The 14,373-nt window shown below is 37.4% G+C and overlaps 3 protein-coding genes across 4 annotated transcripts; 2 read left to right on the top strand and 1 right to left on the bottom strand.

The window, feature by feature from the left end:
- Window positions 1-39: 39 nt before the first annotated feature.
- Window positions 40-3,307, bottom strand: LOC137101573 (cocaine- and amphetamine-regulated transcript protein-like). Its single transcript, XM_067480158.1, has 4 exons — window positions 3,195-3,307; window positions 1,094-1,351; window positions 773-853; window positions 40-683 (listed from the first exon to the last, which is right to left on the bottom strand). The coding sequence occupies exons 2-4, from the start codon at window positions 1,307-1,309 to the stop codon at window positions 576-578; spliced, it is 405 nt and encodes a 134-aa protein (XP_067336259.1). The 5' UTR covers window positions 1,310-1,351; window positions 3,195-3,307; the 3' UTR covers window positions 40-575.
- yju2 (YJU2 splicing factor homolog) lies at window positions 3,282-7,224 on the top strand. The gene is made up of 8 exons (XM_067480151.1): window positions 3,282-3,416; window positions 3,680-3,780; window positions 4,172-4,316; window positions 4,452-4,586; window positions 4,680-4,861; window positions 5,098-5,251; window positions 6,162-6,333; window positions 6,596-7,224. The coding sequence occupies exons 1-8, from the start codon at window positions 3,393-3,395 to the stop codon at window positions 6,709-6,711; spliced, it is 1,029 nt and encodes a 342-aa protein (XP_067336252.1). The 5' UTR covers window positions 3,282-3,392; the 3' UTR covers window positions 6,712-7,224.
- Window positions 7,225-7,612: 388 nt separating this feature from the next.
- Window positions 7,613-14,297, top strand: shda (Src homology 2 domain containing transforming protein D, a). 2 transcript variants are annotated; one of them, XM_067480149.1, is made up of 8 exons: window positions 7,613-7,811; window positions 8,743-8,992; window positions 9,190-9,291; window positions 9,443-9,605; window positions 10,093-10,350; window positions 10,442-10,610; window positions 12,085-12,204; window positions 12,886-14,297. In XM_067480149.1, the coding sequence occupies exons 2-8, from the start codon at window positions 8,747-8,749 to the stop codon at window positions 13,070-13,072; spliced, it is 1,245 nt and encodes a 414-aa protein (XP_067336250.1). In that variant the 5' UTR covers window positions 7,613-7,811; window positions 8,743-8,746; the 3' UTR covers window positions 13,073-14,297. The 2 variants fall into 2 exon arrangements, with proteins under 2 accessions (XP_067336250.1, XP_067336251.1); XM_067480150.1 differs by lacking the exon at window positions 7,613-7,811 and adding an exon at window positions 7,852-7,983.
- Window positions 14,298-14,373: the final 76 nt, after the last annotated feature.

The following is a 14,373-nucleotide window of genomic DNA, read 5'->3' as shown; positions in this document are numbered from 1 at the left end:
GAAGGCATGTTGAAATGAGGAATCAGTGTAATATTCTTTATTGTTGTCACTTTCGAGTAGCCATTTTAATCTAAAGATAATTCTCAACAAGTGATGTTTGTGGAACATTTTTAAAAACCCCAGCTGGTATCAGGCGAGCGAATCACCTCCGTTTCATAGTGTAAATTTGCACGTACACAGACAGGTAAAGTTCCTTGAATTCAAAAGTTAAACTGTAATAAAAAGAACAAATGAAAAAGATTTTTGGACAAAATCTACATTTCAGAGGTTAGTTTCAATAACAACACACAACAATCCCACAAACATACATTTCCATTTTAAGCACTGACAAAAAGCCAGAGTAGCAGAGACAACTGGACTTTTACAACACACTTTCTAACATATTCCAAATCAAAAAAAAGTATTTTGTTATTCACATGTTACATAACATTTTTATTTTTATCACAAAGAGAATGACAACGGTAGCACCCCCTTTCTGTCATTTCTCACATAATGTACGGGACATGATTTTGTCACTCCGAACTTCTGGTCTCTCTCCGATGATTCCTTCCACCTCCAGTATCTTTGTTCTTCATTTACAGACATTTTAGAACATAAAAGTTACACGAAGTTCCCCGGGGACAGCTGCACAGCGTGCCGATACGCGCGCCTTTACGCACGGCGCATGGCTCCCCTGCATCACACTGGTAATGTAAAACAACATAAACGTTTATTTCATGAGCAAAACATTATGTCCAAAATATGTTTGAAACTTTTGATTTGATGTGCTTACAGAAGGCAACCAGCCAAGCTTTTTCTCTAAGGGCATTTCTTTGTTCCTCAGTTTCTCCAGCACTTCTTGTAACGCGTCAATCTGCATAAAAGAAAATGAAAAAACAATATTCGAATAACTTGGAAGAAATTGTACAATTTAAATCTTTGGCATAATCATTGAGGTATTTGAGTTGAAAAACTCATTAAGGTGATTTGGTTACAGTTTATCCTTTTTAAAATCTTTTGAAATAAAATCGTTTGACTGACACTTTTATTTAACCATTTACCACTAACACAGCCAACATATTTCAGAGCCATGAGGCCTTGAAAAATCTCTTACCAGGTCTTTTTCCTGTTGGGTTTTCAGAGGGAAGTCCACCGAGCGCGTCTCCATTGAGGTGTCCTCTGCACGAGCAAACCACAGGTGGGCGCAGGAGCAGGTGACCGCGAGAAGGAGAGTCCGAGCGCTGACCATGGTGCTGAAACCCAAACAGGAGAAGTCGTCTTCAGCGGGTGGACGTCCAGTGGATTTTGAGGTCTCATGTGCCGAGAACATCTTTATAGCTGCTATACAGCTGCTGTTGACATCAGCCAGCCCCTGAAATATTCATGGAGACGTTGACATTGGGGACAATGTTCAGCACCTTTGTATCTTTAACAGGAAGTGACCTGACGCGATGATGGCAAGGATGGTGTAAAGGTGGGGCTTCATTTGACAAAGTGATGTGTGCACTAAATATAAGTCCTTTCCGTGACATTTTTATCACAAGTTTCCATTTTAAGACGGCAACTGCCGTCATGGTCAGTAGTCCCCTGTCCATCACAAACCAGAGGTTAGTTCCTGTTAAGAGCATTTTTTTTTAATTTGTGAGCATAACTTCTTTGTTTTATGTTCAGATTATGCTTTCCCTCAAAACCATTTCCTATAACTCTAAATGTCCTTCTTGACGCTCAGATTTGATCTCCTCCTGCTTAAAAGTGTGAGGAGGCCGATTGTCGTATAATTTCATCTTTGTGCAGATCAGGCCTTACAGTTAAACACACTTCATCTGTCTCACAGGTATATGCTTTTATTGTTATTGTCGTTTTTTTCTAAAATAAAACTGAATCTGAAACAGTTAAGTCTAAAACACTATTACCTTTTTAACCTTCTGTCTTCTGTGTTTGGCTGCTAATCGATTTTGCTCATCTGCTTGTGCTTGTGTTTAACAAAGCTGAGATCAGGGCTCCGGTTAACCCATCCTGACACCAATCTGTAATCAGGATCCAATTTCCTTTTGTTGGATCAACCTTAACAGACCCCTAAAGCAAAGTAAGTACGTGTGTGTGTTTGTGTGTGTCTCACTCTGTGTGTGTGTGTGCATGGCTAATAAGCTTATGTTTGCACACCAAATCTGTCTAATACTCCTGAGAGACAATTCCTTTACCACGACCACAGTGTCTTGAAAGAATTAAATACAATGTAAATAAATTCATTTTAAGATGGTTGTGTGGGTTTATAACATGTTTCATTGTATTTATACATGCAGATATATACTTATTCAGAAATATGTGTGTTTGTCGGATTTTGATTTTCAGCACATTGTATTACTTTGGCATCACAAATACATGAGGACCTCATTATTCACAGCTCATTGACTGATCACTCATTTGCTTCTTCAGTGGGAGGTAAGAAAAGAATAGGACTTTTACTGCATGAGGAAAGAACTGACAGACTGGTGACTGCTGATGGGGATCCAAAAAAAATAGACAAGAAACTCACAAGTTCCAGAGTGATTAGTTTTTTTTTGTTTGTTTTATTAATTCGCAGGGCATCTGTGTCACTTTGTATCATTTTCACACAGTGACAGAAAGAAGTAATGGGATCAAATTAGCCTTTTAATATGTCAGTCATCCTCCAACAGGCAGAAAAACCCAAAAGGAAATACCTCATCTGTATAAAGTTAAAGGTGTAGAGACCAGACTGACAAGTGAAAAACACATACTGATGAAAATGCACTGAAAATGCAAATTAACTTTTCCATGTTTTAATTGTGCACTTCCAGGATATTTACCTATATCTTAAACAAATTGTCTTTACATTATGCCAACTATGGCTTTGTATTCCTCTCCTGCATTTTTCCTTATGCTTATACTATACTTATACTGCTTACATTGCTTATACTATAAAAACTGCTTTACTGTAAATTATTTCCTAAACTTTTATTAATAATAATAATAATATTTAATATTAATATAACTTCTGTACATTCAGCGTATACATGACATCATTGATTCTATACGCTTTTCTAATATCTTTTATACGTTTTAAGATGTTTATACGTTTAAAAACCGACGCCGTCATCTTTGACGTCATAGATGACGGCGCACAATTGCCATTAACAGTTTAGCTTTTTTTACCTTTGATTGAAAAATCCAGCGCACTTTCTTTCTGTAAATACCTTTTCCAGCTGTAGGTAGTCATCTGTGCCGCAGGGGGGCAGAAACACAATTTGAAGCGCCGAAGCTACGGAAGCTAACCGGAAGCTAATCGGACGTTTGCATTGTAGCCGACCGTTAGCCACAAGCTAGCAGTGCGTGTTTTTTTTTTTGGCTTCAGTAGTTTTCTTCTCTTTTGTCGTTGTACATCAAAAGCAAGAATGTCCGAAAGAAAAGTATTAAATGTAAGTACACGTTTGTCAAAAAACGTATGGAAGTCAGAATAATAAAATAATAATAAAGATCCAGATATCATTACTGAGTTCTCCAGCATTCAAAGTAGATAACAATGTCTAAACTGTTATAATCGTGGGTGACATCTAACTTTCAACTACATATTAATATGTAAAAACTGTAGAAATTACCTCAACTGTCTCTATTAACATTACTACTGCGTTAGTTAACGTTACCCTTAATGTCCATTAACGTTGCTATGATTTTTCTACAGAAATACTACCCTCCGGATTTTGATCCATCCAAAATCCCAAAGCTCAAACTCCCCAAAGATCGACAGTATGTGGTCAGATTGATGGCCCCATTCAATATGAGGTATGTCTGTTTCATTCCTGTCTGTGTGGGTTGCGGAATCTATTTAAATCCTAGTACAGTATCGTGAAGTTATGTTTCTGAAGTTCATATTCTCGGTATTACCGCACAACTCATGCAACAGCTGTATTCAGTACACTAATATAAAATGTGGCAGTCAAGGATATCTAATACTGCAACACTTCTCCATATCCCAACCTTATTTCTATATGTATTTTGTAATCATTTACCAATATATTTGATATCTGCTTTAAAGTTTTACATATAAACACCATTTTAATATGGACTTTTCGAATTGGTTATTGACGACTCTTGGTGTCAGAGACTGTTCGTCCTCTGTGAATAAGTTCTGTGATTGTGGTTCCCTTAGCATCACTTCTCTGGTTGTTTGCAGGTGTAAAACATGTGGAGAATACATTTACAAGGGGAAAAAATTTAATGCACGCAAAGAGACTGTTCAGAATGAGCTGTACATGGGATTGCCAATCTTCCGTTTCTACATAAAATGTACTCGGTGTCTTGCTGAGATTACATTTAAGGTGAGAGTATATAACAATTTGATCATTGTAGTTCTTTAAATGTAATTACACTTCAAACTGTTCTATATTCTGAATGAGACGACTTTAACATCATCAAGTATTTTCTCACACTCATTTTTAATTTTGTGACAACAGACCGATCCAGAAAACACAGACTATGCAATGGAGCATGGCGCAACACGAAACTTTCAGGCAGAGAAACTAATTGAGGAGGAGGAGAAGAGAATCCAGCAGGAGAGAGAGGAGGAGGAACTGAACAACCCCATGAAAGTCAGTGTGTAAACATCAGTTCCTGTTGCCATATTTTAGCTGTATCTGGGTATTGAGAATAAGCAGCTAACTGGTTGTCCAATCCTCTACCAGGTGTTGGAGAACCGCACAAGGGATTCCAAGATGGAGATGGAAGTTTTGGAGAACCTCCAGGAGCTGAAGGAGTTGAACCAGAGGCAGGCTCAAGTGGACTATGAGGGAATGATTGACCGGTATAGAGAGATGGAGAGGAGAGAGAGGGAAAGGGAGAAAGAAGAGGATGAGCGAGAGATGAAGTGAGTAAAGAAAGTTTAAATAATCAATGTGCTATGAACTAAATGACTTGTAACTTCCTGTATACTTAAAGATGAATATACAATTCTCACAAGAATTCTTAAAGACCTGATCTTAGACTTCAGTTCTTCTCTTAATAAGTTTTACTGTGTATATTCTACTTATAATCACTGTGAACCTTCAGCAATAGTCCTTGAACACCTAGTCAAAACTAAAATGAGGAAAATGCTTTTCACAGAGAGATGTTGGACCGTGCCCTTGTGAAAAGACTCAGAGACTCAGATTCTGATTCAGAGGAAGAAAAGGAAAGCTGCAGCAACTCGCACTCAAAGAAGTTCAGCACAGAAAAACCAACTAGCATCCTTACAAATGACAAATCTGCCGATACACAGGTACATCTTTTCAATTATTTTTCAGTTATTTCAATTATTGTATTCTTTTACAGAATGTTAGTTGGGTGGACATTTCAGACAAGCATTAAAAAACAATTTAAAGCTGCACTAATTTTTATTTTTTTTATTAACAGCTAAATATAATGTTAGCAGAGTTGCTCTTAATAAAACACCGACACTTCTATAAAGCTTTTAGCATCTTTCACCTCATCTCTTTGGTTTATAGTCCACAGACCTATTGTTTTGGTTTGCTCAAATAAGAGGTAGACAAAGTTTGCAACGTAGTGAAAATTTAGCAGCTACCAAAAAAAAGTTGTTAGATTTCTCAAAATGACCTGAAACATGCCTGCAGACACATGCACATGTTGCTCCAATTGTGCTAGATATGTAACCAGGCAATTCTTGCTAGCATGTGTTCCAATACCGCTTTGATATTCTGTCAGTGTTGTACTGCCCACGAGTGGCATAAAGGACTTACTGGGTTTTCAGTGCAAGGTTAGAATGTTACAGTTTTGCTCTTATGTTAAGCAGGCATCCAAAATCTTATCACATAGCTTAGAACTTATAATTATAAGTGGTAAAGGTGTCCAATTTTATTAAATAAAATTTCATTTATATACGGGATTGTTGGTTTTTCAAAATAAAAAAAAAAAAGCAGGGCAGGGGTCCCTGAAAATCAGAATTGGGAACCCCTTCCCCAAAAAAACATTTAACAGAGAAAACATTTCTGTACAAATGAAAAGCCTCAGGATGAGCAACAGACATGTACAAAATATGTTATAATTCAAAGAAATTATTTTTTGCTGCTATTTTTTATGATAATGAACATTCCAAAAAACCAATCAGAAGAACCTAAAGAAAATAGTGTTGGGTAGGGACTAATGGATGATCTCATGTTGTGTTTCCACAGGGAGCCACAGCTGGAGGAGGGAAGAGAGTCAAGATGGAGTCCTGGGAGAGTAGTGTAGGATTGCTGGGTGATAGAAAAGCACTAGGATCCCTGGTGGTACGAAAGAAACCAACAGCACTTGTCAACAAACTCAGTTCACCGTCTGTTGCTGCTGCTCCCACTTCACAAACAGGTAATACATCTAGTACAGTATCTTGTAAACTTTATGACTTCATGATTAATATGAATTTCAAATCATTGTTCTTGGATAAATATTACGGACATTTGTTGCTTGGATTTTTAACTCCTTTTTCCACCTTTTGTATGCAAGTTTCTTTGTATTTTGGATTTCTAGTTTTTTGGAACACACCAGTCTTTTGCCCTTGTTTTACATCCTGATTCATACTTTTGTATTTGATTTGAAAGAAACAATTATTATGCATCTTGTATTACAGATACAAAGCCATCAACAGCTGACTCAAATGTTTCAAAGCCTGTCACCACACAAAGTGGGTCATCTCTCAGTCTGTTGGGGGCGTATTCAGACAGTGACAGCAATGACAGCGAATGAGAAGAGGATGACTTGAGTGAATGACATACAATTGTATGAGTGGTGCAAAGAAGAATAAATTACAACAACATTATTGTAATGCTTTAGAGAAAAAAAACAATGTGCAAACCAGTTGGTCTATCCTACAATACCCTTTTTATACAGAAGTGACTGGTAACAGATTAATTGATGTGTAGGTGGGCTCTCATTAACAGGAGTGGTGTTGTCTGCCAACCAAATCCTATGGCACGAACATAGACTTCTAAGAAAATCTGATCTGTTGTTACTGACAATTTAACATAGACACAATGGCAATATACATTATTCTTCCAAATATTCTCTGTGGTAATGTTTGATGTATCTTTTAGTGTTTATTAAAATCTTAACAATAACATAACATCTTGACAATTTACTTTTCTAATATTTATTTCTTATATGTGTGTAATACCCAATGTACTGTGATACTTCAAAGAGAAAACATTATTCTGATTGAATAAAAATGAACTACTGCGATCAGGAAGTACGTAAAAGGTATATATATGTAAAAAATGTAGTTCAGTATTACAATTCACAAATTTGCCTCAATGATTTGGACTCCGCTATTAGAGATTTGACATGCAAAATCATAAAAACAGCCCTGGTTTTCGACATTAAAATAAACGCTTTTTTCCTTGAGCTGTACAAAACATTTCTTCAGTTTAAATAATGTAAAGGCAATATTCACCCTTAATCGGGTCTGCTTTTAAGATATGAATGTGTCAGGTCACTGTCTTACAGAATATTGAAATTTGATATTCCTCATAATGCAATTAGTGGACGAGGTGGTGATCAAAGAAATCTGGTTTTCATAATGGACATTTTGCTTATCGGATGTTTTATGTCGACCAACGAAAAAGATTGTAGTACTCCCCTTTAAGGCGACCCGCCGTGCCAGAGAGCGTTGTGTCGGGGACAGTCTGGTCCAGCCAACATTAGCTGACTGACCTGCTTGGACTAAAAGCAGGACGCATTTCACGGATGACAATGTTTTATTTTTAGACTGGATCGCGTTCTAAGAAGAAGCTGGATGGTAACCAGCACGAGATAACTGGAACGAGGAGCCGTGAAGCCAAAGACAGAGGGTGAGCTTTAACAAGTAACGTTAGCAGGCAACAGTTAAGGCGCTTCCATGTTATGTTAACGTTAGCTGCGGTTACGCAGCTAAGTGAGCTAACTTAGCTTTGGCAGATTTACAGAACGTTCACTTTCGATTGTACGACTTGTGTTATTTCAACGCTAACTGCAAATTATACAGTACGTGATTAATCTTATTAAACTGTTTTAGTTTGAGTGTGTGAACTTGGAAATAAACGATAACGCTTAACGTTAATTCCGAGGTATGAATGAATAAATAATTGAACAACAGATTGCTAACTACCATTTTCCAATTGTGATTTGTAGGCTTAGCTTTGTTAGCTTAGCCGTCTCGCATAATCGAAAGACTCACCGTGCTTCTCCTCAGATAAAAAGTTATCAAAGTTCACCAAAAGATGATAATTTCATTGGACCTGTTGACTATTTTTAATATCAGTGTTGCTCACTATTTATGAGGGTTTACCAACAGCCAAGATCATGTGAGCTAACTTGGTGAACAAAAAACTTCATACCAACAACATCAATATACGGATTCTGTTTTGCCATTTGACTCGTTTTTTAAACTGATGTTAAAAATGGGATTTTATTCTGTAAGCAATATGATTTATAAGCCCATAAGGTTTATGTTAGTGTTTTCTACGCATGTGGTGTTGTAAGTTACCAGAGTCGTGATTCATTTATCTCAATCCAAGTACCTGCATACTTCAGGGATACAGTTTATAAACATTGTAGGAAGCTTTTTTGCGCATTTTCAAAGCGTAAACAGCAAATATTTGGCATTTTCACACAATAAATGACTGAAACAATTATAGTAAACAAAGACAATATTGAATCACGGCAAAAGTTTTGCATAAATATTCTCCTTTTCATAATAAGCCATCAAGATTCAATCCAGTGTGTGTAACATTTCATTTCCAGATCCATGGCAAAGTGGCTGAAGGACTACTTAAACTTTGGAAACAGGCGTGACCCTCCACAGCCCCCTAGGCCAGATTACAGTGAAAGTGAGATTCTGAGGGCCTACAGAGCACAGAAGGAGCTAGATTTTGAAGACCCATACCAGCACACTGATAAGGAGCATCAGAATGGTGGTTTCAGCTCCTGTAGTGCCACAGTGAGCCTTCCCTCTTTCCCTGCTTTTGGTCCAGTGCTGCCTAGTGGTGTGGAGGTAAAATGTTTTTACATTTATGTTCTTTAGTTCAGCGCATGCTTTCCTGATGTGTCAGTAGATAAATGTACTTTTCAAGAATAAAGAATGTGCAAAGTTTGAGTACTACTAGTATACACGTTTGAGAGCTATTTTAAGGTGGACTTGAAGTATTGTAGTAGTATAGTAGTTCAGTGGTGTTTTGTGTTATGTTCCAGGTGAAAGTGGTGTCACCCAAACATAGACTAATTAAAGTGGACTCTCAAGAGTTTGGCCGGTGTAAAATCCCCCATAGTCCCGTGACTGTTCAAGAAGAACCTGTAAGCATCTTTCGATTTCATTTACTCACGATTTCACAATATATACAATATAAACATAGTTAAATTTCCCACTTTTTCCCTTGCACAAATAAGTCCATAACATTGTCCTGTTTAATTTGTTAGATGCCCTTACTTTATCTTTCCTCCCAAGGTGGTTCCCTCTGCCCCAGTGGCATCAGACACTGACACAGACTACTCTGACCCATTTGATGCCCGTCCAAACTCAAGACCACGACCAAACTGGGAACAAAAATCTGTACCAACAGAGTGCTGCAGCTATATGGAACCATTTGAGGCACAGCGGATTATCTCAGGTTTATTTTAGATTTTCTCCCATCAGACAGTTGTGCTGTTAATAGGATGTTTTATTAATGCACCAAATAGCTACAATATTATCACTGGTGTTTATAATAATGTAATGGAGGACAAGGGTCATTGTGACTGCCAATTCAGTACTCACGAAAAAGTTATTGGCCCAATGTAAGTACTACATTCCTAAACCATACTGCTTATGACAATTATAGCACATCATGTATAGCAGTTAATAAAAAAAAAACTAGTGAAAATCAAACATTGCTGTTTGTAAAGGTGGAGCTGATCTTAACCACTTAATATGCTGACAGGTGGTTAATGATACATGAGAATATATTAGTTCATAATAATTTTATTAAAAAACACGTTACATAAGATTTGATATATGTAAACCACCTCAAGGTATCAATGTTATGGCTTATTTGTGTATATAGTGTGTTACTTAAGCCTGTTTCACACACATAAACACATTTTATTTTATTTTTTTAGAACTTCAGCACAACATGATGACTAACAGGGCTGGGAGTAGAGATGGTAACCAGTTATATGATAATCCATACGAGGAGAAGACGCGTCACTACCACCAAGCTGCTCCACCAGCACAGCAGCAAACTCAGAAGGTTGAAAGTGGACTTGGTCTCACAGATTGCAGGGAGAGTAGGTTGCCTCAGGATGATGAGAGGCCAGCTGATGAATATGATCAACCCTGGGAGTGGAAAAAGGACAACATCTCTAAAGCTCTAGCAGGTAAATTGGTGTTAATAGGAGTTAAAGTACTGTACCAGATCTGTTTCTCTTTCCAACCTAACCTATCTTGTTAATCTGTGTATTTCTGTAGTTCAGTTTGAAGGGGCAGAAAGAGGGCGTTCGCGAGCTCAGACTGAACAGATTCAGGTCTCCAAGACAAGCACCCTGGCAGCTGACTCATCGACACTCCGCCTGATTGGTGACACTCCTCCTCTCCTGGGAGAGCGAGTCGATCCATTTCTGCCACTGGAGAGACAAGTGTAAGTCGATAACTACACATTTAATAGACAATGTAGGCGTTTCAAATGTTTTTTTCCCCCTTTTTATTGGATAGCTATGACTGACTTCTCACCCAGCAGCAACTTTAAATCATTACACTCTCACATGATATTTCAGATTTAGTAAAGTGCAGCATTGTGCCCGAATTGCATAAAAGGTAAAGAGCAGAGTCTGTATAATCTCTAATTTGTGTGTTTTAATTATTGTTCCAAAAATATTTCAACATACAAATTGGAATTTATTGTTGGTGTATTTTAAATAATTTTGAAATATTTTAAACTGCAATTGTTTGCATTTCTTAACAGCATCACAATCAAAGAAATGTCAATTAAACCTGGAGGGGCTGGTTATTTATCAACAGAAACTTTGATAGAAGCACAAGTTCATTACTGTATGTCTGACACTAGTATTTTAATTTAAACTACACTACAACCCATGTTGGAGTTAATATGCTCCATCTTAATTTTCTTCCCATGATTTTTACTACCATCTACGAAAATGTGGCAAATGTTTCTCACCCTCCACTGGGGAAAATTGGATTATATTAAATTTTACATCCTGACATTTGAGCATACAGAGGAAATGATTTAATGGTGTGATATTGATCAAAACAAAATGTCAGGTTTAATTTCTTTTGGGATTGTACATATGAAGGCAATGCTTCACTGTGTTCCATTTCCTCCTGCTGAGTTCTCCCCCTGGTAATAATCTGTTTTTATTACACTGATTCATAATGGTTTGGTTTAAAAAATGTAGACAAATAAAGTGTAAGTAACTAGCATTTAGGCTACTATAATCCTAATTTTCTGTTTATTTTCAGTGTTGATTATTGAGCTGTTTCCCTGACTATAAAAATTCCCTGTTATTGTTGAAACTAAAGGAGTGTTATCAAAAGAAACACTCCATCTGCCATTTTTGTTTTTAATTTGGGGCGAAAAAAGCCTTTAATGTGCACATCATCAAATCAGTTTAAATGAAAACCACAGGGAGCCTAGACCATTGTGCAGACCCTCACTGCATCCAAATGCAGTAGCATTTATTCAAAACAAAGAAGAATTCCGTGATGGTTAAAGGTGTCCTGTGGAGATTTTGTCCTCTGGTAGCGATATGGAGCAGCAATAAGCCAAATTATATAGACACACCTTGTACATATGGATGTAAACAAAGCTGCATTTAAAATACTTCAAAAGTGGCTGTGTACATTTATTTTATGTCAAACGAATTGCAATATTTGAATAAAATCCAAGGCTTATATGTATATCATGCTGTGGTAATTAAATTAAGTTTGCCTAAAAGAAAACCTCACAGGGCAGCTCAAGATGCTTTGATTTGCAGGTTGTAGTATGTTTCAGCCACAACTGTCAACACATAGTATGTAAAGTAAAGAAGCAACCGACGATATAAATGACGGTAGAAACAACGCGTGAAGTTAATAACGTGTCTGATCACCCGCAGATGGTACCACGGAGCCCTGAGCCGCTCTGAGGCAGAGTCTTTACTAACTCTGTGCAAGGAGAGCTCCTACCTGGTGAGGAACAGCCAGACCTGCCGCAATGACTACTCGCTCTCACTCAGGTAAAAACATTCGTCATTCGTTTAACATGTTTTTCCATTAATACTCACATAATAAAGCTATTCTATCCTGGACTTCTCTGTACCAGCTGTTGTTGTTCAATGCTTTTTCAGCCTATCTCTGTGTTGTCTCTGTGTATAAAAATAAACTGTACTGGGGCATAAAAATCTAATCCTCCTTATGTTATTCTAATTTGAAATATTGCACTGTCTTAAAGGGGAATTACACCACACTACTGTACAGAATCATTCTGTTTCCAGAATTATCTGATCCAGTTTTTCACTTGTTTGGGTACTGTTACAATCTGTAGGCTGAGAAAGAATCTCAAGTTTGAGCCTTGAGGCAACTTTTTATTGATTCCTATGTTTTCAGCAAATCACTGTCTCTTTGATTTTTTTTGCAAACAAACACAGATAAAAAATCAACATACAAGCAGCTGTATTGAAAGAGATTATAAGAGATCATTGTTTGGTTTAATGTCAGGTGTTACTAAAAAAAGGTACAGGCTTCTGTTCCTGTGGATGTAATTGTTGCCAGAAAAATAACTTTGCATGTTTCTCCTAGGAACCGTTTGCTTTTTCTCCTCTTTAATTTTTAGTCTTGTTTGGAATATTTCACAAACCAGTTTTGATTCAAATTAGCCAAGCAAAGAACTGTCTCTCCCATTTCTTTCTCTCTGCCAGGAGCTGCAAAGGCTTCATGCATATGAAGTTCACTCAGTCTGCGGATGGGCGTTACGTGCTCGGGGAGAACAGTCCCCCCTTCTCCTCAATCCCTGAGGTTATCCACTACTACACCACACACAAGCTTCCTATCAGAGGTGCTGAACATATGTCCCTACTGTATCCTGTCATTGTTCAAACCCTCTGACACTGACACACATACACTTTCTCCTGGTGCTACTGAATACAGTGGTTGTCTCAATTCAGGAGCTGCATCCTTCAAGGGCTGTATTTGACCATTGCATCGCAGTTTCGTAGCAAGGTTGTCTAATTTCGAAGTCTCCTTCATAAGAGGCAGACACATGTGGCCTCACAACAAAACATTTTACACATGACCAAGCTGGCTAGCTGCTAGCTCAGCTGCCCACATTGAACCGGTAGAAGCTGTTAGTGTAAATGGGTATTTACCCATGGACCTGGCCGTGTCATTTTGTTTCAACCTTTGTAGGCCTCGTCCTTTAAATGATGCAGCCCCTGAACTGAGACGCAGCTAATATATTTCCAACATTTATCTAGTTATGCCCCTGTTCCTACATTTTCCCTGCTGTTCTACCTGTACTGCTTAGTAGATATTAAACTGTTTGTTGCCACCTTTTCCTTTTGACCACAATCCCAGTAGCTACACTGGCAACTTAACATGAGAGCTCTGTGCCTCATTAATCTACGCCTGTAAACTGGTAATGTTCATGAAATCACAGTATGTTCAATCCATGGACTCCTGAAAGTTGGCAACCATGATATTAAGATTGATAGCTACGTACTTTTAGCTAAAATATGAAAAAGGGGAAAAAACTCTTTAATTCACAGAGATTTGTCTCTGTTAGTGCAGAGACTGACTATACTGCAAGTGTCTAAGTGTGAGGCAATAATCCAGGTTGTTTTTTTGTTCTGTTAGTTTTTTATGTTAATGTAATGTCCTTTTAGTGACAAAAACAAATCCAACACTGTAATAAAGTTGGGGTGTAAAATTTAAAGTAGCCATAGTAGAAATACATAAAGTGTTCTGCAACACTGGTATTATACTTTAAATGTTAGTTGCAATACCAACCAAACTCTACATATTTAACCCTGGCCATCTGTTGGCGCTGGGACTTCTCTGTTTGATTCAGAGGCTTGTGAATGTTATATGATGCTGTAGCTGCGTGCCCTGCAGTGTTCTCACAAAGTGACAGTAAAATGTCAGGACATTTTAATTTCACATAATGGCAAGACTCCTGCAATACTATTTTAGATATCTACCGTTATTATATTGAAAGCATGTGGCTTTGTGATTATGACTGTTACAAAGAAGCTTTGGTAGATTATTTACCGTGATGTTTTATAAGATTTGAAATGTCTGAAAATAAAGATGTCTGATGTTGTGTGTTTTTAAATTCAGTTTGATTCGTTTTCCTTTAGTTTATCAACTGTAAATGGCTTTTGGTTTTGAAACTTTTTTTTTTTTTTTCT

Source organism: Channa argus, chromosome 16, assembly GCF_033026475.1.
Source record: "Channa argus isolate prfri chromosome 16, Channa argus male v1.0, whole genome shotgun sequence".
Taxonomy (NCBI): Eukaryota; Metazoa; Chordata; class Actinopteri; order Anabantiformes; family Channidae; genus Channa; species Channa argus.
Note: the sequence above shows the minus strand (reverse complement) of the source record. Positions and strands in the feature narration are given on the sequence as shown.